Raw genomic sequence first — 24,928 nt, 5'->3', positions numbered from 1 at the left:
AAAGTACTTCAGCCTGAGGCACTTCTCCAGTTAAAGATATATCCACTTTCTCTATGTATTTTTGTACTATATTAGCTCAATTCTCTTGCACTGAAGCCAGCAAGGAACAGTTAGGAGTTGTAATAATACTTATGACTTACCAAGAGCAATACACATTTGCTGTTTGAAGCTGATGAGTAAGATAGGTTGTACAAAGAATAAATGCAGTGTTTTCTTGTCCCTCAGATTCCAGATTACATATGATGTCCAGTACTTCTTTGCAATCCACCTTCGCAATCTTAAAGAAAAAAAATTAAAAGAAAAGGCACTTTATTCTCAGCATGTTTACAGAAGAAACGCATGCTTCCTGTAACAAAGGAAACGGTCTCACAAACACAGGAATAAAACACTGTGCCTCCTTTTAATACCCAAAGTCTGTATCACACCTTTCAGCTACAGAACTGCTCGAGAAGTTCACGTATGTTAGCTCTGATCCCTTCTGAGTACGAATTTTCTTTGGCACCATCTTCCATTTTGGACAGACTAGCAAAATACATACAGGCAACTGTCCAAAACTTCCCATTCCCTTCCTTCCCTTGCAGGCATCCTGGTTTTCCTTTGGAAAATTAAATCCCAGGTCCAAAAAGGTCAAGAGATGGGGAAAAGCCAGTCTTGTGTCCTCTTTGTTCAGAATTAGCACTTACAGACAATCGCACTCCAAAGCATGATGTTGAAAATAGAAGTGTTTAGAGGAGAGACAATTCCCATGGAAGTTCAAGAAAATCTACTTAAAGGTAGTACCTATCTGTGTATCAAAACGGAACGTGAGCTTGGTTATAAGCCAAGTGGTTTGGATTACAGTAATTACGAAGTACTTTTACTATTAAGATGACACTATTTAAGACATTTTTTTCCACCGGATCTATTCACTTCACAGAACAGGCTGTACTCAAGCGACATCTACTTTAGCCAGCTGATGCTACTGAAAACAATCCAAACTTCTTGCTAATCATGAAAAATAATGATATAGAAAGAACAAAGGGAAGTCAAAATATACCAAACTAATTTTCATAGACATCTTATTCAGTAGAAAGAGCAGAAGCAGGTATATTACTCTAGTTTTCCATACAGGCTCCACACTGGAGTTCACTGAGCAAAATCAACATTTTCCAGGGTCCACTGACTTTTGGTGCTGAAATTGAGACCCACAACTGATCTTTTGCAGCAGACATTTTTAGAGCAATTCACAAGCTGCAAGTGCTTGCAGATGTGTCAGTTTTGCATTTGAAAAAAAGTAAAATGCACCAGATTATTTTGGGGATGGTTTGTCACTGACTTACCTCTGGCAAGACAGAAACCTCAAGAACTGATTTAAGTGACAAAGCTTTACCAAGGGCACAGACATCACTGCTCCTTGTGTGTCAGAGACAATAAGCACTTAAAGTGCCTGCAAATCAACTGCCACCTGCATCAGGCTGGGGAAAATGCAAAAGCAAGCCCATGTCAATGGCCACATGAAAGAATTCTGAAAGTGTTCATCACTGCACACGAGAGAACATGGCTTACAGATAAAAAAGGATATTGCTGCATACCATCTCCCTCCCACATCCTTTGCCAGCAGTATCCTTCTTACGTTCTCATCTACCTTCAGTACTTACAGGCACACAGGCTTTCAGCTTGTGTGGGAAGTCTCAGACCTCGGGGGTGGTTTTTTTGTTTGGTGTTTTTTTGGTTGGTGTTCTTTTTTTTTAAAATAATATTTAATACAAAAAGTCCAAACGTACAACTTGGAAGCCTCCAACAACATCCAGTCAGTCACTTAAGTGACAAACCAGATTGTTAATAAATGAAAGTGTCTGTACTAAACCTGAAACATTGACCAGCACTTTGTTAGAAACCCAACACGACCAACAGCTGAATGAAAGTTCAGAGACTACAGAAGGAACAGTACTAAGATATTTTAAATGAGAATTGTTGAAAAACGCTGCCATCCTTCCCATGTCCCGTTAACAAGAACGATGCCAGTTTACTCCTCAAAGTTATTCCATGGAACATACAACCATGTAAGATCTATCTTGTCTTTGTCTTCCATGTCATTTTAGCTTGAAGAAAAATTTTTAACAGTACAAAGATATTCCATTTCTTACGTCATCATAAAACTTTCCTACTGCTAACCTAAGCTTTCTGCCAGTTTTTCAGTAAGACATCATGTCGATACTCCCTAAAAAAGGGGCACCCAACCAGCTTACCTAGGGAGACTTACCCTCCTTTCAGGAGCTAGAGATACACCATGAGCTGACTAAAGCCAATTCAGTTTCAGCTCTAAGACTGTGAATTCCTCCTAGCTGAGTTGGGACAACACACTGCTGAGTCTGTGAACTCAGGCTGCTCTTTTGCAGCATATTATCTTATTTACATTAAATAGTTCTGCTATAGCTGCAAGAATTTGGGAGCTGCTGCCTCAAAATTTAACAAAAGATGTTTTATATCAAAATTATTTCAGTAAGCATAGACAGTGTGCAGGGCAAGGAAGTCTTAGGTTAAGTTCTTGTAATCTTCCAATCAAATTGGAAATTAGAGGGAAGAGAACATTTTGTTTAACTTGACAATGGAAACACCACAGTAACTAATAATATTTTTACAAACTCATGATAAACAACTATCCTTCCCCCCAGTGTTTTAACAGGCTTCATTTCCTTCTTGCTCTTTTTAAGCATAAAACCCAAGAACGATTCCTTATTCTATGGGCAGTGTCTGGAAAGGGCCTCCAAGATGACTGTTCTTAATCCTCCTAGTTGAATTTCTATGAATGGGATAAAGGGCACTTTCTTAAATTCAGCCTTCCTCAAGTGCTTGACTCTAAGATTTTTGAATGTTCTTTCCCAAATAAAGTCTGGACTGAAAAGAAACCTTACTTGGATGATAAGAGATGGCTGTATGGAGCTGAAGTGCAACCTAGCAAATAATCACACTGACATTCTGCAAAGATGACCAGTTACAATTAAAACAAACAATCCAGCTTTAATTTTAACTGGTCGTTTCATTTGAAAACTTGTTTTACTGCCGGCACTTGCCTTGCAGAGAAAGCCATCTTAGATTACGGCACATTTGTGGCTTCATGCTTTTTGCAATAGTAAAGGGTGTTATTCACTACTTGTTAATTACTGTGTAGGACAACCTCTTTAATTAGCATTTTAATTGGTGCAATAAAATTGGCAAATTCAAGCCAAACATTGGAATCCGTAAGCCAGACAGCAATTCCTAGTTCTGTTACTATGTTTCTCACAGAGCAGCAGGAGATTCTTGTGAACAAATAATTACATGGTCATACTATCTGTTACACGCGAGCCTTCGGATCAGTTCAAGGCACCTCAAGATACCAAAAATGTAAGGGGCTTCATAAATAGTGTATATACACACACACACAGAGTTATAACCATATCTGCATACATGTATTTATGTGTGTTATTGCCTATAGATAGAAGTCGTTCAGCAGCTTTAACTTCTAGGAGCTCAGCAACTGATCTCCCAAGCCTGACCTAGCCATTCCAATCACTTCCAGTTCCTCAAAAGGGATGACCGCACATGGTCTAATCTTCCAAAACAAATTCTTTCTCTCCAATCCTGCCCAAGCTATCTTCACTTATATTCACCCTTTTTGTAACACTTACTTTCATGGCTAAGACCTGTTCCTCCATCTACCCCATCCTACTTTGAACTTCAAGTTTCAATTAATCCTTGTTTCTTTTATTACAGTTAATTCCCTCTTTCCCCCACTGGGTTTCCAGTCACTACCACCTCTCATTCTCCAACAGCTGCCATTCTTTGAGCTCTTCATCTTTCATCTTTTTTCCTCATCTCTTTTCCCCACTTGTCATTAGATCTGATAACTTTCTACTTGCGGAAGACAATAGGCAACGTGATGATATAACATGATTCTCACCTTCTGAAAACAAAGGTGGAAACAAAAGTGTTTTAAAAGTCCCAGATTTCAGCAATTCTGTAAAGAGTGACAAGCTCTGACCAAGCAGGTAAAGGAATGTTACATGCAAATCCTCATATTGCCAGTTCTTTACATCAGCTTTCTGGCACTGTAACACCCCTGACACTTTCCACAGTGTCAGCTACAGGTCCAGTTAAGTCAATAAACCACACTGTTGTAAGATACCACTTTGATGCTTACTGGCTTCATTTTACAATCACAGAATGGTTTGGGTTGGAAGGGACCTCAAAGATCATCTAGTTCCAACCCCCCTGCCATGAGCAGGGACACCCTCCACTACACCAGGTTGCTCAAAGCCTCATCCAACCTGGCCTTGAACACTTCCAGGGATGGGGCATCTATAACTCCTCTGGGCAACCTGTCCCAGTGTCTCACCACCCTCTGAGTGAAAAGTTTTTTTCCTTATATCTAATCTAAATCTCCCCTCTTTCAGTTCAAAGCCATTGCCCCTTGTCCTGTCACTACACGCCCTTGTCCAAAGTCCCTCTCCAGCTTTCCTGTAGCCCCTTTAGGTACTGGAAGGCTGCTGAAAGGTCTCCCCGGAGCCTTCTCTTCTCCAGGCTGAACAGCCCCAACTCTCTCAGCCTGTCTCCAGACCAGAGGTGCTCCAGCCCTCTGATCATCTTCATGGCCTCCTCTGGCCCCGCTCCAACAGCTCCATGTCCTTCTGATGTTGGGGACCCCAGAGCTGAATGCAGCACTGCGGGGGGGTCTCATGAGAGCAGAGGGGCAGAATCCCCTCCCTCAACCTGCTGCCCACGCTGCTTTGGATGCAGCCCAGGACACAGTTGGCTTTCTGGGCTGCCAGCACACGTTGCTGGCTTATGTTGAACTTATCCACCAGCACTCCCACGTCCTTCTCCGCAGGGCTGCTTCTCAATCCATTCTCCACCCAGCTTGTACTTGCACTTGGGATTGCTCCAACCCATGTACAGGACCTTGCACTTGGCCTTGCTGAACTTCATGAGGTTCTCACAGGCATTTTCCCATAAAAGGTTTAATTAAGTGATTACCATAATTTGATTCAATTCAATCTGTGTTCCAGCTTTTACACTTAACTGGCAAGCAAAGACTGAGTATTCAGGTAAAACAGATACAGCTACACTTCACACGTCTTAAATGAAACTAAAAAGTGAACATAATTTAATGAGATTTCTATGCCATTCATCACTAGTAGCCAATGCAATAAAGGAACAAGTTGCGAGTTACCCGTATTCCCCCAGTGCCTCCAGTAAGGAGATCATGCCTGCAGCGAGCTGTTAAATGCATTCATTGCTCCTGCCGTACAGCAAACAGAGGGGAACTTGGCTCAAACCGAAGAGACTGTCTGAGGGTACACCTATCCAAATATTTATTTTTCAAAACAAGTATTTTTAAAGGAATGCTTTTTAAACAGTTTCCATGTATAACTCCAAACAAGTCTGCCACTCACCCAGGAAGTGCAGACATACGTTGTATTTTTAATGTGAAGCTTCCCCCCGTTTCACATAGGCTTACCCAGTGTGTTCAAGTCTCACATCTGAAATTACACAAAACCCATACGAGACTAAAAAAACAGAGGCTGATAAAGTAGCAGATGTGTGAGATCAAGAGGCAACAGAGGCAAGGGCTGGATGAGCGCTGTTACGGCTGCAGTATGTTAACCCAAATCATTACTGTGACTCACTGTAGGAGGAAGACTGACTGCTGAAAACGAGTTTAGGGTTCTGAGCAACAACTCTAGAGGGGGTTTTGTTTGTTTTGGGGGTGGGTTTTTTAAGCTTTTCTTTAATAGGTCAGAAAAACTAGAAAATAAGTAACTGCTCTAGTACTAGTATTTGAGGCAGAAAAGAGCTTTCCAATTATATTTTTCTTACAAGGGGAACTGAAGTTACAAGCTTTATTTACAGCTTTCAAACACAGCTAACCTTGAACGCAAGCACATCATACATACTTCTCTACACCAGCAGTTAACATAAATGTTGTTTCCTACTGCAGTCTGCAATACATTATTTACCCTTTGGAACTCTGCTTTGACAGTTTCACTCTTAAGCTTTGGTTCTTATTATCGCAGAAATAAATTCTAAAATGATTGACAAAATATACATTAAAAAGGGACTACAGATTACTAACCTCCTTAATGGAGTCTTCATTAGGCAGCATAGAACACACACACGTGATGTAGGCTTGGCGAAAGGATGAAACATTTGCAATTTCTGGAGAATCTGCACACAATTTTGACAAGAAAGTAGCTTGTGGGATGCAGTTTGACTTCATCAAATGTTTTATTCTCATCTGCAGAAAGGAAGGCCCTTCTCGTGTAATCAATTTATTAGCTAGGAAAAGAAAAAAGCCTTTGAGAATACATCAATTTACAGCTGACAACTGAAATTGTCTCACTGCATTCACACTTTATTTTATTACAAACTTGTATAAGTATGGTTAGTTTTCTTAGGAAACTCTAGGTGTAAGTGACAGCAATACAAAGATTATTTGCCCCCAAACAAATTCAGACCAACTGTGTGGGGAGAGTATGTTGGGCTACAGCAAATGGCCCCAGCCCCCACCAGAAGACAGCATCCACTGAGGCACAGAAGCATGCCACGGCAGTGGCTAAAGGACACTTAGCAGACCGTACAGTACTTGGAACAAGATACCAGTAGTTCAGCTGAGATTCAAAATCTTCAACTTTTAAACGTAGCTTCATATTCCAAAGAACCAAAAATATTTCAAACAAAGCATTATATACTTTTCAACCAGAGATTTCTCCATCCAAGTTGTTAAAACCCCACATAATGCCAAACACACAAAATGAAGTTGAGGGTGAAAACATGATCTCTGTGATACTTTGGAAGAACTGTGTTTTACAGACATGCTAGGCTTACATTCCAGATCAACCAAATACAACTAATCATTATGAGACCTGATGAACTAATTCAATAATTAAAAATGTAACTTCAGATCAGTTTTCTAAGTAGTTAGCAAAATTTACTTCATCTGATTAAAAACATCACAGATTTAGTTTGATTCTCTTCCTAGGTACTTAACATAGAATCATAGAACAGAGACCCACAAGGATCATTGAATCCAACTCCCTGCTTCTTGCAGGACTACCTAAAACTAGAACATATGACTAAGAGCATCGTCTAAGATGGTCCTTGAACTCCGACAGGCTTGGTGCTGTCACCACTTCGCTAGGGATCCCGTTCCAGGGCCCAGCCACCCTTTCAGTGAAGAACCTTTTCCTAACGTCTAATCTGAACTTCACCTGATGCAGCTTCACTCCATTTCCTTGTGTCCTGTCACTGATCACCAGAGAGAGAAGATCAACACCTCCCCCTCTGCTGCCCCCCTTGAGGAAGTTGTAGACTGCAATGAGGGCACCCCTCAGCGATGAGGGCACCCCTCAGCGATGAGGGCACCCCTCAGCGATGAGGGCACCCCTCAGCCTTCTCTTCTCCAGGCTGAACAAACCCAGTGACCTCAGCCGCTCCTCGTAAATCTTGCTCTTGAGGCCTTTCACGATCTGGTCATCCTTCTCTGGGCACTCCCTAATAGTCTGATGTCCTCCTTATATCGAGGCGCTTGAAACTGCACACAGTACTCGAGGTGGGGCTGCGCCAGTGCAGAGTGGGACAATTACCCCCCTCGATCAGCTGGCGATGCTGTGCTTCCTGCATCCCAGGACATGGCTGGCCCTTTTGGTCACCAGGGCACACTGCTGACTCATATGCAATCTGATATCAACCCAAACCCCCAGATGTTTCCACAGGGCTGCACTCCAGCCTCTTATCCTCCAATTTGTATGCGTACCCAGGATTACCCCATGCCATGTGAAGAGTCCAGCACTTGCTCTTGTTGAATTTCATACGGTTGGTGATTATCCACTTCTCTCTGCAAGGCCTCTCTACTCTCAATGGAGTCCACACCTCGTCCTAATGAAGGATCCTTGGAAAATTTACTTAATGTATATTTGACTCCAGCCCTCAGATCATTTACAAAACCAGTAAAGAACACTGGCCATAAAAATCAAGACCAGGAGAACCTCAGTGGTGACTGTCCACCAGCTTGAGGTAACCTCATTTACTGTAACTGCTTGAGCCTGACCCATCAGCTAATTGCTCACCCAATGTATTATGGACTTGTCTGGCTGAATACTGGACATTTTATCTAGAGGGATACTGTGAGAGACAACATCAAAAGCTTTGCTAAAGTACACGTGCTTTGCCTTAGCTGACGAAATCACAGAATGGTTTGGGTCGGAAGGGACCTCAAAGATCATCTAGTTCCAACCCCCCTGCCATGGGCAAGGACATCTTTCACTAGATCAAGTTGCCCAAAGCCTCATCCAACCTGGCCTTGAACACTTCCAGGGATGGGGCAGCCACAGCTTCTCTGAGCAACCTGCGCCAGTGTTTCAACACCCTCATTGTAAAAATTTCTTCCGTGTATCTAAATCTCCCCTCTTTCAGTTTGAAGCCATTGCCCCTTGTCCTGTCACTACACGTCCTTGTCCAAAGCCCCTCTCCAGCTTTCCTGTAGCCCCTTTAGGTACTGGAAGGCTGCAATAAGATCACCCCAGAGCCTTCTCTTCTCCAGGCTGAACAGCCCCAACTCTCTCAGCCTGTCTCCAGACCAGAGGTGCTCCAGCCCTTGGATCACCTTTGTGGCCTCCTATGGTCCCGCTCCAACAGCTCCATGTCCTTCTGATGTTGGGGACCCCAGAGCTGAATGCAGCACTGCAGGGGGGTCTCACGAGAGCAGAGGGGCAGAATCCCCTCCCCCGACCTGCTGCCCACGCTGCTTTGGATGCAGCCCCAGGACACAGTTGGCTTTCTGGGCTGCCAGCGCACGGTGCCAGCTCATGTTGAGCTTCTCATCCACCAGAACCCCCAAGTCCTCTTCCTCAGGGCTGCTCTCAATCCATTCTCCGCCCAGCCTGTACTTGTGCTTGGGATTGCCCTGACCTACATGCAGGACCTTGCACTTGGCCTTGTTGAACTTCGTCAAGATTCATACAGGGTCACCTCTCCAGCCTGTCAAGGTCCCTCTGGATGGCATCCCTTCCCTCCTGCATGTTGACCACATCACAAAGTTGGTGTCATGAGCAAACTTGCTGAGGGTGCACTCAATCCCACTGTCCATGTCACCAACAGAGACGTTAAGCAACATCAGCCCCAATACCAACCCCTGAGGAACACCACTCGTCTCTGATCTCCACTTGGACACCAAGCCGTTGACCGCAACTCTTGGGAGTGTGACCATCCAGCCAATTCCTTATCCACTGAGCGGTCCATCCATCAAAACCATATCTCTCCAATTTTGAGACAAGGATGTCATGTGGGACAGTGTCAAATGCTTTGGACAAGTCCAGGTAGATGATGTCAGTTGCTCTTCCCTTATCCACCAGCACTGTAACCCCATTGTAGAAGGTCAGCACTTTTGTCAGGCACAAATTGCTCTTAGTGAAGTTTCTAAGGAACCTTCAGGTTCTTTACATGGTCTCGAACCTTATCTTCTCCTACAGTGGGTGGTCTTCATTCTCCCAGTCCCTGCCTTTGTATTCTGCAACTTGGGCATGGCAGCTAGAGCACTTGCCAGAGAAGACTGAGGCAAAGACGTCATTGAGAACCTCAACCTTCTCCATGTCCCTGGTAACCAGGTCTCCCGTTTCCTTCTGGAGAGGGCCTGCGTTTTCCCTAGTCCTCCTTTATCACTGACATACCTATAGAAGTTTTCCTTGTCTCCCTTGTTGTCCCTGGCCTGCTTTAATTCTATCAGGGCTTCAGCTTTCCTTACCTTATCCCTGGTTGCTCAGACAATTTCTCTGTATTCCTTCCAGGCTACTTGTCCCTGCTTCCACCCTCTGGAGGCTTCCTTTTTGTGTTTGAGTTTGTCCAGGAACTCCTTGTTCATCCACTCAGACTTCCTGATGTTTCTGCCTGACTTCCTCTTTGTTGGGGACTACAAAGTCTCCAAGAACATGAACTGCCAGTTCACAAAAAGCTCCAGCTGGGCACACTGACCTCCTCTCACATCTGGCCCACAACAGTGAAAACTAGGAACGCTTTTCAGACACACAGTACAGAACGCCAAAAAGCACGAAATACAAACTATTCAAAGAAACCAAGTTCTAGATGACTGAAACAGCAATCATTTATGTCAACATTTCAGAAGATACTCTGTGAAATTGCTGTACTGAAGGACAAAATGGCAGTTTGACTAAAACAACTAAAAAACCATGTGGTAGAGCTCTTTCTGCTGACGTTACTCAACATGCCTAACAGCAGAACTGTCATCCCTGCTGTGACCTGTAGAAAGGGCGTTTTGATTCCTGCTATTTCTGTCGAATGGAATCTGGTAGTCAGAAGTGAACATCACACAGATCAAAGAAGTGACATAAGTAAAAGAAGGAAGACAAACCTGGTAACTAATCAGTGACTTATGATCTCCTATTACAGCTGATTCTGAAGGTAAAAAAGGATTAAATTAATCCAGTAGACATACAGATATGGTGGCTTAACCTCAGCTCCCACTATGCCCTGCACAATGCCAAAAGAGTAATTCCAGCTACTCAGACAGACTTTCTTCAAGAATATGATATCACAGCAGCATCTGACTTCCTGGCACAGAGAAAAGGGACTGAACAAAGAAATGGAAGTAAAACACAACCAACAGGATTTGACTAATCGTAACACATGGTATGACACAGCTTCACGGATCAGTTGGTATTTCAGCAATAACTTCAGTAGCCAGTCAGTTGTCTGATGATGTCAAGAAGATAAACCAGATTACCACCACAATTTACGAGTCAAAAGATTTTCCACACAGTAGGTGGTTGGCATAGAGAGCAGAATTTCTTTAAGTTTTTGTTTTACCTTGCACCAAGGTGTTGAGTATAGAAATCTGCCACATTCGTTGTCTTCTGAGAAAAGGGTAAACTTTACATATGCCCTCAATCTACTTCTCTCTTCCTGTAACACTTTAGAGTTTTATGACTCACAATATGCATTATTTTTATTTCTTTGAAATGTTACTCAATAGCTGGCAACAATTACAAGAGACTGAATCCAATGCCCTATCATAGAATCATAGAATGGTTAGGGCTGGAAGGGACCTTCAAAGGTCATCTAGTCCAACCCCCCTGCAACAAACAGGGATATCTCCAACTAGATCAGGTTGCTCAGGGCCTCGTCCAACCTGGCCTTGAACGTCTCCAGGGATGGAGCATCCACCACCTCTCTGGGCAACCTGTTCCAGTGTTCTACAACTCTCATGGTAAAAATTTTTTCCTAATATCCAATCTGAATCTACCTCCCTCTATTTTAAAACCATTACCCCTTGTCCTATCACAACAGGCCCTCCTGAACAGCCTCTCCCCATCTTTCCTGTAGGCCCCCTTGAGGTACTGGAAGACCGCTATAAGGTCACCCCGGAGCCTCCTCTTCTCCAGGCTGAACAGCCCCAACTCTTTCAGCCTGTCCTCATAGGAAAGGTGCTCCAGCCCTCCCATCATCTTCGTGGCCCTCCTCTGGACCCTCTCCAACTGGTCCATGTCCTTCTTATGTTGGGGACTCCAGAACTGGACGCAATACTCCAAGTGAGGTCTCACGAGGGCAGAATAGAGGGGGAGAATCACCTCCCTCGACCTGCTGGCCATGCTCCTCTTGATGCAGCCCAGGACGCGGTTGGCCTTCTGGGCCACAAGAGCACATTGCCGGCTCATATTGAGCTTCTCGTCCACCAGTACTCCCAAGTCCTTCTCCTCAGGGCTGCTCTCCATCCATTCACCACCCAGTCTGTATTTGTGCTTGGGATTGCCACAACCCAGATGTAGGACCTTGCACTTGGCCTGGTTAAACTTCATGAGGTTGGCACGGGCCCACCTCTCCAGCCTGTCGAGGTCCCTCTGGATGGCATCCCCCCCTTCCAGCGTGTCGACGGCACCACACAGCTTGGTGTCATCGGCGAGCTATGTTGTCTTTACCAGTCTATGTTCCCTCCTGCATTGCCCTGGAAATCCAATACCTGTTCAACACACTCTTAGTCTCCCAAGAGGCTAACAAGAACAAACCCGACCAAATAAACCCCCCTCCATCCTCTGTAATGTAAGAGCACAGAATTATTTAACTACTGAAGCATTGCTTTACAGTATTTGTAGCTATTAAATATCCCCAATCCTCCTCTCACTATTTTCCTGTTTCCATTACTAATAATGCTACTACTTTGATCTATCACATTCACAGCACTTGCTGCAAACCAGAGTGGCAGGAACAGAGGAACACTAAGACTCACTGTCTTTCTACATGTTGACACATTCCACATGAACTCCACTACTACTTACTGTTCCCTGCATTGTCAGCTGAAAGCACTCAACCAATATCTAAACCACCTTACTTGGGCACTAAGATGGCACATTCCAGACAGCTTGGAAAGCTCATAGAAAGATCTTTTAGATTTGTCTAAGCATCTACGTTGCATATCAACAGGCTACAAGGATGACACTTTTCACAGTTTATCTGCTCTTCAATACCCTGAAAGCAAGCAAAAAACCATCCACACCAAGGGTTCCAAGACTGCCACAAAAACAAGACACTCGGTAAGAAGCGACATTTTAGACAGATATTTGGCTTCTTACAACTGCCCTTTACTTAAAATGTCTGACTCTCTACCTTAAGATCTACTTGAGAAATCTTCCCTTGACAGACTGGTCTAACACAGGATTCCAAAGTCACATTCAGACTGTTCAAGCATGCCTGTGGACTACTCCGGACTATAGGAGAATGCACTTGTGCAGTTATAAAATTTCCAGAAGAGCTCCAACGAAGGTCCTGCTGTCTCTGGTTGCATCACATGAAAGAAACACCAGTGAGGACAACTCTTCTGGCCACGTATTCAGATCTAAACAGACAAATATGTACTAAATAAAGAACATGAAGAAACCAACAGTTTCAAATGACCTCAGAAACAGGAACCTACACTCAGCCCAATTCAACATGATCAGAGATGCGTCAGTCAGTTTGTCAGCAGAACCTTCAGCCTAAATTAAGACAAAGGACTGAACAAACTAGTTCTATCCTATTACTGCTGAAGTCAAGAGGTAGTCTGAACCATGTCAGGGTCCTCCTGCAGAGGAACGAAGCAGCGTAGCACCATTTAGTAGTACAGCCATTGATAAAACCAGTCACACGTGTGAGAAGCAGAGTAATCTACACTGGAGTCCTCAGATACATACAAGGAAATCATTCCTACTGGAATTCACGCCAATCCTCCAGAACAGCTCTTGGCTTGCCACAGGTAAAGGGAGTTTGCAAAGCTACCGAACCATCAGCCCGCACTCGTCAACCACTCTCCAAGTCAGGGATTCTTCAATAGCTGAAGGTTTTCAGTAATACGGGCCAATTTTGCAATACAAGTCCTTTGGAGTAGAAACATACCAAGAGCAGCAACCATGCAACTAGATGTCCTAACGATACGATACATGAAAGACCTCAAGACAGGGCGTTAGTACGGAATGCAATCTTTTCAAGACACATTGGAGATGAGATTAAATGCTGTTTGAAGTTCACATGTTGCTGCCATGCGACTGAATACCTGAAGTGAAGGCTAGCAAAGACTGCAGCCCACCCTTAGCTGCTTTTTTTAATGCTTTCTAGCACAGGGAACCAACATAGCCTCTTAAATAACCTTAACATATTTCTCATTTATTTATTAAAACGTACTAACTTAACACAACTCAAAAACAGAGGCTACCCACAGTCAGAAGGAAGGATTCTGTTATGGAAGAAAGCTTGACTGAAAATCCCTTTTTGTGCTCCTTTGATTTTTAAGAAAATATTTTAAGCTCTTCTTCCCCTCTATTTTAACTTTAGATTACTACTGAGGTAAACAAAGTCTCATGTACTGTTAATGGGAACAGATAAATACCTGCAAGTACTTAACAGTACCACTAATGAAAATGAAAAAATTTCAGTGAGTAAGAGAGGAGAGTTTAAGAGAAGACATTCAAAAATTATATAAAGTGACACTAAAATCTCCTTTTCCTCATCTCTCAAAATTTTCTCATTCAAGATCTTATTCCCATAGTCCAAACACAATGAGCTTCCCAGCCCAGAGCTTAATAAAAGGAAACCTTCACACTGACGTCGCCCCTCCACATGCATCTTTTATGCCTCTGAAAGGTGTGGAGATACACAATTCCTCCCTGGGAGGCATTCAGGAAAACACTTAAAACCACATAGGTGTGAAGAACAAACCACCTCAGGGAGGAAAATTTCTGTATTTTTATGAGAGAAAAAGAAATAATTGTTTTTAAAAATGGAGTTTCAAAATACTCAAACCGATGGATAGTACAGTCTGAGCAGAGACGCATTAGCAAGGACACATTACTCGGAGTGCCAGTGAGACAGTTTCAACATAAATATCATTTAGCAATGCACAAATACTACTGCACAAGGCAATTTAAAATACCACTCTCTCCTGACTTCAAATCACTAGTTCCCCACCAAAACTGCACCAAGTAATTTCTTAATAACCACGTCTCTCAAATCACATTCTTACCTTCCTCAGTTTCTACTGGTTGCTGGGATAGAATTTTAAGAAGAACTGGATTTTTCCATACTCCTTCCCTTGTGATATCCACCAATATTTGGAGGTTGTTATTCCCAAATTCCAGCAAAGCATCATGTGAATCCTACAAAACATAACAAAAACAGTCATTAAGTCTTCGCTAAAAATTAAACCAATGTAATTTTACATTATCTGTCCTAATATTTGTCTATATTCTAATAAGAATAGACCATTCTTGTAAGTCATTACTGTTTTGAAATGTTTGCATTGGGATTTTAACAGTAAACGTCCTTTCACTTCCCTAATCCTACAACAAAACTTCCCAATTTGAAGTACTGAAAGTTAACCGAAATGGCTGAACCCAAAAAAGCCATTATTACTGCACTTGTAACTCTTCTGCCACGTTTCCTTCTCCATCTACACATGTATGTATAAATAAAATTACAGAAGTTACTGTATACAAGACAAAGGATGATTTTGTACCAAAGCATTTCGTGTCATTTACGAAGCCAGAATGAAGACTAAATAGTTTTCGAAATGAGTAACAAAATGCCGGGAGTGTAAATTTTACATTTATTTTAACACCAGTGAGATGAGCCAGTCAACAGACTTCCCTGAGCAGCATTAAAGCTGTCCCTGACTAGTCCCAGGGAAGCAGGGGGGCAGGTGGGAAACATCCTTAAGCTACATGAGCAGCGGTGCAACGAGAGAGGCTCATAAAGGACTCATGTAGCAAAAGGGTGAGGTGGGGGGTCACATGAAGACGCAGGTTTCCTGGTGGTTAGAGATGCAAGAATTCTTAGGGAATTCTTCGGGAACTTCAGAAAAAGAAAGCAGAGCACAATACACACAGCAGAGACTGCTGTACAACACACACAATCCAGACCAAACTGCATGACGAATGATTTCCTTCATTAAGATGAAAACATCCTTCCACTGCATACAGATACACCATTTCCTTAGAACTAATCCATGCCCAGCGCATTTACTCTAAGATCCAGGTATTTCTGATCCTGACAGTTTTGGTGCTGTGAAGGCTGGCCCAGAGACCCTGCACACCAAACAGGTCTCTGGTTGAAGTTCATCCACCAAACCTGTATACGTAGCACAATACTCGGCATGATTGAGGTCCTACCACTTTTCATTCTGCAAATCTGAGGAGTGAGGAAGGAAGAAAAAAACATTACACATGGAAAGAAGTCTAGAGTCTAATGGAGAAGAAAGCATTCCAGCACTTAATGTCCCTAGCAGGAAAACCTTGCACTGAAAAAAAAGTATTAAAATATCGCCACACAGAATTTCCTACCACTGACAAACGGAAGCCAACTAACTGTAGGGATCTGTGGCTACATGTTCAGTTGAAACACTTCTTAACACCAGTCACAACACATCCTAAGCTGAAGAATTAGTCTGACACACAACAGTGTTCCCCAGTTCTAGTGAGCTGTGTTAAGCTGGCAGTACTTTTAACACTACTATTAACATCAGCTTTGGTTTCACCAGCCTGTTTTAACCTCTGTATCTACCGGAACCAATTCCATGCTGTGAATTATCACAATCAAGTGGGGCTAACCCTACGAGCACTGGGAATACCAGAGCAACCCAAGCACCTTGTATTCCGGGCTGTCGGCAGACAGCATTCCACACTGCAACACACAAGATGTGTTTCACAAATTCCCAAGTTAATCTTCTATAATCACGTGAATCTACTAGGAAAATATCCGAGACTTTTCTATTAACCATTCACAGTAAAAAGCGCCTTTTCAATCAAAGATTACATTCCTGTTAATAAACTAGATATTGATGTCCAGTATCAGGTGCTGATTTCAGACCAACTTTGGTGTTTCCATGCAACTACCTATTTCTTTGCTAATAACGCAGCAAACTGCACACCAGAAATCGCTGCACATGAGAACTTAGTTTTCCCTCTTGGGCAAAGCATCTACCCACTAAGGAGTGAAACTTTATTCCCAGCAAAAGATTCACAGGAGGAAAATTACATTCTTGCAGTGAAGGTTTCAATTACATCAATCCAGAGTAATCATAACTAATAGTCTCCAAGCTTTCTGAAAGGACTCCTTTCAAGTAACTCTGAAACCATACTATCATAGAATGGTTTGGGTTGGAAGGGACCTTCAAGATCGTCTAGTTCCAACGCCCCTGCCATGGGCAGGGACATCTTCCACTAGATCAAGCCTCATCCAACCTGGCCATTAACATCTCCAGGGATGGGGCAGCCACAACTTCTCAGGGCAACCTGTGCTGTGCCTCACCACTCTCATTGTAAAAAATTTCTTCATTAGATCTAATCTAAATTTACCCTCTTACAATTGAAAGCCATTATCCCTTGTCTTATCACTACACGCTCTTGCAAAAAGTCCCTCTCCAGCTTTTCTGTAGCCCCTTTAGGGCCACTGAGTGGTCCGTCCATCAAATCCATGTCTCTCCACTTTAGAGACAAGGATGTTGTGTGGGACAGTATCAAATGCTTTGGACAAGTCCAGGTCAGTTGCTCTTCCCTTATCCACCAGCGCTGTAACCCCATGGTAGAAGTTCACCAAATTAGTCAGGCAGGATTTGCCCTTAGTGAAGCCATGTTGGCTGTCACCAATCACCTTTTTTTTTTCATGTGCCTCAGCACAGTCGCCAGGAGGATCTGCTCCATGATCTTACCAGGCACAGAGTTGAGACTAACTTGCCTGTAGTTCCCTAGGTCTTCCTTTTTAAAAATGGGGGCTATATTTCCCCTTTTCCAGTCAGTGGCAACTTTACCACACTGCCACAACTTCTCAAATATGATGGATAATGGTTTAGCAACTTCATCTGTCAGTTACCTCAGTACTCACAGATACATCTCATCAGATCCCACAGACTTGTAGCGTCAGACATGCCACTTAGTAAATCCCAAATTAAAATTCAGTATGGCTAACACATGGTTCTTCCCTCCTCACTTCCCGATTACGTGTATCTGCTCCAAGTATACCATAGCATACTTGGCACTATATTGAACAAACTCGAGCAGTACTTCACCACTGAAGCCCATGTCCAGTGGCAAGTTTATACCGATCCATTCATCCCTTGGATAGTCTGTCAGTCTCTAGAATATGAAAGCACGTGTATGGGGCTCTTCAAGGAGTCTACGCACCCAGATGACTTTGGGGCATTCTTTCACTAAACTGGGAACACGGGCAAGTTTAGAAGAAAATCATTCCCAGCAAGTACCAACTGATGATTCCAACAATCAAAAGGGGACCACAGAAAGACGCATATGCTCCTACAAACTCATTATAGCAACCTCCTTCCTGCTTGCACATCTAACACACAATGAATGGAGAAATTTTAGAGGATGAAAGAACACTGCGTGGTGTTCTGCAACGCAGGTGCTAAGTATCTGTAGGAGATCTTGCTGTCATGAGAAGCACAGAGAAGCCAAGGAAAAGTAAAGCATATTTTGCATGTTTCCATGTAAGCTGATAAGGTAGCACAAAACGTATCCCTGATTCCAGAAACTGGTATTACTGTACTCCATAGATAAGAAAATCTTCTTCCTACACTACTCATGACAAAGAAGTAATGTGATGTCCTGACTAACCTTTAAATAAATTGGATTTCCAGCTATAAACAGTCTTTATTGTAACAGGCAAGATGCAACAGGAAGAAGGAAACAACGCATTGTTAAAATCCTATCTGACCACCACCTCCAGCTGCTAACCAGACTTCATGCCTCACAAGGTTTGGTGCTTGGCAGGGACTTGGATCTGGGATACTGCAGAGAAGATGCCAAGGCTTGTTGCACTTGCTGCTCACAAACCTGGACACCAATCCCAATGCACAACCAGAGTAAATATAAGGCTCTGGGGGCCAAGCTGAAGAACGTGAGCATTTATCCGCTTTTATCCACTTTGCTGAGGAAAACGTAAGACTGAAAGCAAAAGGAAGGCCAAAGCAAGTGTGAGACCAGCTCAAAAGGACAGAGCATCAAGTAACAGAGGACACTGAAGAGGCTAAGACACTCAATAACTTTGCCTCAAGTTTCTCTGTTGATGTCTGCACTCTGGCCTTCCTGGTCCCAATGATTAGAGGCAGAGTTGGGGGTGGGGAAGGGGCACAAAGCAGCCTAACAGATGAGATGTTGAGACAATCATGTTAGCATCCATGGTACCAAATAGGACAGAGTCAAGGGTGTAGATGGAGATCATGGATGTCACTGCAAGACCAATACTAGCTCTGAAAGGTCATGGCCACTGATGACTGGAAGAAACCACTATGCCCATTCTCAGGACCAAGGGGAGGAGACCCTGGGGAACTACAAGCCAGTCAGCATAAACTGTCCCCAGAAAGACTACAGGGAAAATTGTCCTGGAAACCACATCAGGCACCTGAAGAACAAAAGTGTGACTGGGAATAGTCAGGACTTGCCAAGTACAAGTGACATTTTATCAACCTGACTACCTTCTGTGATAACAGGCTACAGATGACAATAGAGTAGTCAAACTCAGCAAGGTTTCTGACAATCTCCCATAGTATCTTTAAAATCAAATTGTTAAAATATGGAAAAAGTGGATAATACTGCAGGTGGAAAAATCTGCTCAACTGTCAGGCTCTGAAGGTTTATGACCAATTGTACAAAAAACAACTGGCAGCTTTCTCCTAGTAGCCTTTCTCGGGGTCAACTCTGAGCTGATATTTTGACCTTGATAGGCTTGAGAATTGGGCCAGTGTAAACTGCATGAGCTTCAACAAGTCACAATGCAAGGTCCTTCACCTGGGTCGGGCCAATCCTAGGCACAAATACAAACTGGGCACAGAGTGGGTTGAGAGTAGCCCTGAAGAGAAGGATTTGGGGGTGTTTATAGATGAGAAGCTCAACATGAGCTGGCAGTGTGCTCATGCGGCTCAGAAGGCCAACCGCATCCTGGGATGTATCAAGAGAAGCGTGGTCAGCAGGTCAAGAGAGGTGATTCTCCCCCTCTACTCTGCTCTTGTGAGACCACATCTCGAATACTGTGTCCAGTTCTGGTGTCCCCACCATAAAAGAGACATAGATCTATGGAGCGTGTTCAGAGGAGGGCCACAAAGATGATCCAGGGGCTGGAGCACCTCTGCTACGAGGACAGGTTGCGGGAGCTGGGATTGTTCAGCCTTGAAAAGAGAAGACTTCGGGGGGACCTAAGAGCTGCCTTCCAATACCTGAAGGGAACTTACAGGAAGGCTGGGGAGGGACTTTTTACAAGAATGTCCACTGACAGGACAAGGGGAAATGGGTTTAAGTTGAAGGAGAACATATTTAGATTAGATTTTAGCAAGAAATTCTTCAGTACAAGGGTGTTAAGACTTTGGAATAACTTGCCCAGAGAGGTTGTGGATGCCCCCTCCCTGGAGGTGTTCAAGGCCAGGTTGGACGGAGCCTTGAGTAGCCTGGTCTAGTTGAGAGGCGTCCCTGCCCATGGCAGGGAGGGTGGATTAGATGATCTCTGAAGTCCCTTCCAGCCTGTGCCATTCTATGATTCTATGATTTTTAACATCTGTAATGTGACAGTTTGATGGGGGGGGGGGGGTGTTCTGGCGGCAGGGGAGGGGATTTGCTCCCTGTGCCACCAGATCTGAGTCCCATCCCCCGCGGGGGGGGTTGCGCCAAATCTGCGCTTCTGCGAATGGCCCTATTTAAGTTGGGACAAAGGGGCGGGAAAGGGCTTTGGCTCATGAGCAAGGAGAGAGCAGGAGGGCGCTGCCCTCGCTCCCGGCTGACGCCATGTGCTCAGGATGGCACCAGGGGAGCCGTGTGGGGGGCTCGGGAAGCACCCCGCTCCCGGGGTGCCGCCGGGCCGAGCTCCCCCAGAGAGGGTTAAGAGCTGAGGGAAAACAACCACAGCGACCCGGTCAGTCAGGATGGAGCAGGAGGAGCTGTGCTGGGGCTGAGGTTTCCCTTGCAATCGGTGTGAAGATGGCGGGCGGCCCCCTGCAGCCAGGGTGCGCTCGGCGGGGCAGAGACCCACTCGCGGCCCGTGGAGAAACCCACGTTGGGGAAGGGATGCCTGAGCCCAGGAGAGGCCGTGGAGCAGGGGATGCGCGACCAGGTACTGTTAATAATGGGCAGGGGATGCACGGCGGGGTCGTGGAGGCATCTGGAGTCCGTGGGACGCCCCACGCCGACGCGAGTGGCAGCAGCTCCCTGAGGGGCCGAGACTGGTAAAGCCCGAACTGGTGCGATCCATGGGGAAGGATGGCAATCCTGCGGGCAGGGCTTACGCTGGGAAAGTTTGGGGATCTTTTCCTCGTGAGTAGGGGATCCACTGAATCAAGGGAAAAGTGGTGTAAAGACTCCTCCTCCTTTAAGAAAGGAGCGGCAGTAACAACATGGATGAACTGACCTGCACCCCCCATTCCCTGTCCCCCTGCGCCGCCGGGGGGAGGTAGAGCCAGGAACGAAAGGAAATAGGGGGTGAGGAGGTGTTGTTTTAAGATCTGGCCTTGTTTTCTCTTTCTCCTCTCAAGTAACCGGTTTCGTTCCCTTATGTCTCCTGTTAAGTAACTGTTAATAAATTATTTTGTTTTAAGAAGAAAGCCTGAGTCATGTTTTGCCCGGGACCATGGTTGGTGGGTGCTCCCTCTTGGTTCTTGTCTCGACCCTCAGTCCAAAAAAAACCACGACATCTGTGTTTATTGTCTGAATAATGGGACAAAGCCCGTTCTGTGCCAGTCCACAGCTCACACAGAACTTGGAGAGCAGCTGACACCCAAGGGCAGGGCTGCCACTCAGGAAGACATTCAACAAGCTGCAGAATATCGCTGACAGGGACTCACTGAAGTTCACCACACACAAATGCAAAGTGCCATGACCCTAAGTATCACTAGAGGCTGGTGACCAGCTGGCTAGGTTCCAGTTTGGCACAACAGGCCTACAGTGTTTGTAATTTAAGCGTGAGAAGTGAGTCCTTGCTGCAAACAAGGCAAACTGTGCTAAACTGTTTCAAACAAAGCATTACCAGGGGGTTGGTGAGTGTTTATTCCCTGTTTGGGGGGCACTTTTGAGACACCACTAGAGTACAACACTCAGTTTGTGGCTGTCCTGTACAACTCATTTGCCATAGTGGAGTAAGTCCAGCAAAGGCCACCATAGGACCCATACAATCCTAAGAAGAGAGGGCGAAGAGCTGTCTTTATCTTCTCTGAGTGAAGAGATGGATCAGATACCTGGAGGTACCTCCAAGCGTCAGGTACCTCATGACACTTTCACAACAGACACACCTTCAGAGGGCTGCACACTCAACACATTTACTAGACATACTGAAAGCACACTCAGCAGGAGTCAGTGCTTCTGCCCTACACTACTTCTTCTCTGACTGCAAGAACCAAACCAAACTGATGTTAGAAGTGAGTGAAAATGCACGCATTAGGAGCTCTTTCCAAATGCAGAACTATAGTGCAGGCTTCTACCTTCTAAAGAGCACCAAAGTTAAAAGCCTCATAGCTGAATACAACAATCAAGCAGTTTTGATAACTCTAACCATCTCATCTTCCTTAGCAGTACCCAAGATTTTCTGTAAATATTGCACCAATAGTGATTTTATTTTAGGTAACTGTTGTAACTGTGTTCCAACTCTTAGCTCCTAACATACTTGCTAACTAAAAATCAAGTATTAAAGACTAAGCTACTTATAAAATTAATTATAAAGAAAATAAAACTACAAAGTGAGCTATCAGTGAGACCACCTCAAAAATCAGTTGATATCAGTAGAAGAGTTGGTGCTAATTTGCAGACGCAGAGAGCCAAGTATGATGTTTACAGTGAGTGATTTCTGGCCTTGAGCCTGAAATGTTACTCACAAGGTCAAAGAAAAAAATAGTATTTTGGAGTCTCACATCTGCACCCCGAAGATGCAAGTGACTTTATATGTTATTAACCAGAGTTCAAACTGCTCTTAACCGACATCACTGAGAGACTGACACAGAAGCCGTAACACAAAGGTTTCGGGCTGCATTTAAGCATCTGAAAACACCACTCAAGCAAACCCAACCCTCACATAGCTGTTCCTCCTCTCAAGCCCTTCCTTCCTGTGCAAGCTGGGTGAGGAAACAAATTCAGCAGAAGGAGCCTCAGGGAAAGAGTGGGGCTTTTTTTTAGTTTATTTTTTAAAAATAAAGCATGAACAATTCCCTGCTTTACACACAGCTAACACACCAGCAGAATCAGGCAGATGAACGACAGACTTAATGCTCAAGCCAATGATCTGCCAAAAGATGCTCAAGTTATAGTCTCAGGACAGCTTTCAAAAATGTCAGTGGATAACAACAAACTGATTTAAACTTATATCCATGAAGTATGCAGCCACAGTCCAGATTTTCCATAAGTGGCAGTTATGATCATATAGGAAGTGTATGTATACAATTTTATCCCAGACTTAGGTGATTAAGGAAACAGTTACACGTGTGCAGGTAGAAGGGATACTGTCTCTTACCCACAAAGTAAACACAAGCCCATTTTGACAACCTCTACTTTTGACCTCTCACCACGTGTTAAGTCTTTTCAACACCAGAGGCTGCCAGAGCACCTGCTGTACCTTCCTGTCCCATGTACTAACATCACAGCTTTAACCTGCATCGGTCTCAAGTGCAGATAAGGTCAGAGATCAGGTCAAAGACTACGTCCAAATAACCATCAGCATTTCACAGCCTGTGACTTCAAATTTCATCTGGAACACTGACCTCGATGGACTTTACTGAGCTACAGCACTCTGCAAAGGCATTCAGCACGTGTTACACCTTGGAAAGACGTAGAACTGACCAGCGAAGCCCTTCCAACCAGTCTGTATCAAGTAAAGGCAACAAGTGCCAGGTTTCTCACAGCTATGACTTGTAAGAGGAGAAAAGACACCACATCTCTTAAACAGCATGTTTTCTTGAAGAAAAATAACAGCTGAATCAGACAGCTCTCATTATCGTAAGACCTTTGGTAATTAGTCTACACTTCCTCTGAAGGTATCATTTGTATGTTCTGATTCTTCACAAAGAGCTTCAACAAAGCATTACTAATCAATAAAAATGTAACAATTTGACGGCAAGTCTTGAGAATTTATTTAATTTCCTGGCATCATTTGAATAAAAGCATATATCTCAAACATTCTCAGCTCTTACTGTTGCGAAATAGTTTAACAAACATGAGACAAAGAATCACCCCTAAATTACCAGTGCTTTAATGTACTCAAATGTACTGCAAGAGACGAACTTTTAGGAGGTCATGGAGAGCTCTCAGCACATATTGCATAAAGCCGACACCTAAATATCTGTTCCAGCAATTCCAAGGTATTTATCAGTGAAGACTGAACTACAAACAGAATTTTCAGCTCCACGCAGTTCTGAAAGGCGAAGCAGGGAAACACCAACTCCTGGCTGTATGAACTCACCCGCTCTACTGACAGAACACGGTTATAGCCGTCCTGGCCCCAGCAAGCCCTCGCCAACCAACAAGCGCCAAAGACCACGCAAGCAAGTTTCATAATGGCACATTGCATTAGCTGAGATTCACTGCCTCTTAGTGATCCTTATCCCGAGTCCCTCTGCTACCGAGCTGCATGTTCTGAGGAGCCAGAAGTCACTGGCTCAGAGACAGACAGAACAGACCACTGATCTGCTGCCATTGCTGGAACAACACTTAGCTGACAACAAAAGTAATTATCATACAACTGGGACAAGGGTCAGGTTCTACTGCTGTCCCTCAGTATGACATTCTGCTATCTAGACACCCAAAGCAAACAATGTTTTCCCAACAGCAGCTCTTTCCTAATCTGAGGGCTCCAGGACCCAGTGCAGAGCTGGCAGAGCCCTGCTCAGTTACAAGGATCACTCACGTTCAGCACCTTTGCATTAAGAGCTGAAAGAAGAATTTTAGAAGGTGACAAAGAAGGAACCTATTATGCAAGTCAACTGATTTGCTGAGTCAGCACTACATCATCTGAGATTCAGGGTTTCAATACTGAGACTACTGACAACACACTCCATTTCTATCCTAGATGCTTAGCTGAACCTTTCATTGCTGGGCCTACTGAAGAATATAAGGCTAATATTAATGGAAATATTAACAAAAAACTACTACGAATACGTCAAAAGTCTTTGAAGAAACCTAATGCAAAATTTAAGTATACAGATCTCAAGTTAGGACAGCATCATAAACAGGTCCTGAAGAGAGGGACACGAAGCACTTCATTCTAGATGAAGTCAGGAAAAGATAGCATAGTAAGAGCCTACAGACAAAGTTAAAGAGAAAACATAATCCCTGGAACAGCTTACGGAAGATACCAGGATTTTTCAGCCCAGGCAATTTAAAGCTATCACAACTACTACAGTGTCACAAAAGTTTTTGTTTTATGCTCACCCTCAACACACAATTTCTCTAAAGAA

General features: G+C 44.0%; 1 protein-coding gene across 1 annotated transcript in view; it reads right to left on the bottom strand.

The window, feature by feature from the left end:
- RLF (RLF zinc finger) overlaps window positions 1–24,928 on the bottom strand; it is a 64,778-nt gene that overhangs the window by 16,715 nt on the left and 23,135 nt on the right. Inside the window, exons 4-6 of the mRNA XM_086626056.1 lie at window positions 14,522–14,654; window positions 6,095–6,297; window positions 141–277 (exon numbers count right to left, since the gene is read on the bottom strand). Of these exons, the coding sequence (XP_086482182.1) occupies window positions 141–277; window positions 6,095–6,297; window positions 14,522–14,654 (473 nt within the window). The remainder of the gene's footprint in view (window positions 1–140; window positions 278–6,094; window positions 6,298–14,521; window positions 14,655–24,928) is intronic.

This window comes from Tauraco erythrolophus, chromosome 24 (assembly GCF_009769465.1).
Source record: "Tauraco erythrolophus isolate bTauEry1 chromosome 24, bTauEry1.pri, whole genome shotgun sequence".
Lineage (NCBI taxonomy): Eukaryota > Metazoa > Chordata > Aves > Musophagiformes > Musophagidae > Tauraco > Tauraco erythrolophus.
This window is presented reverse-complemented; position numbering and strand designations above follow the sequence as displayed.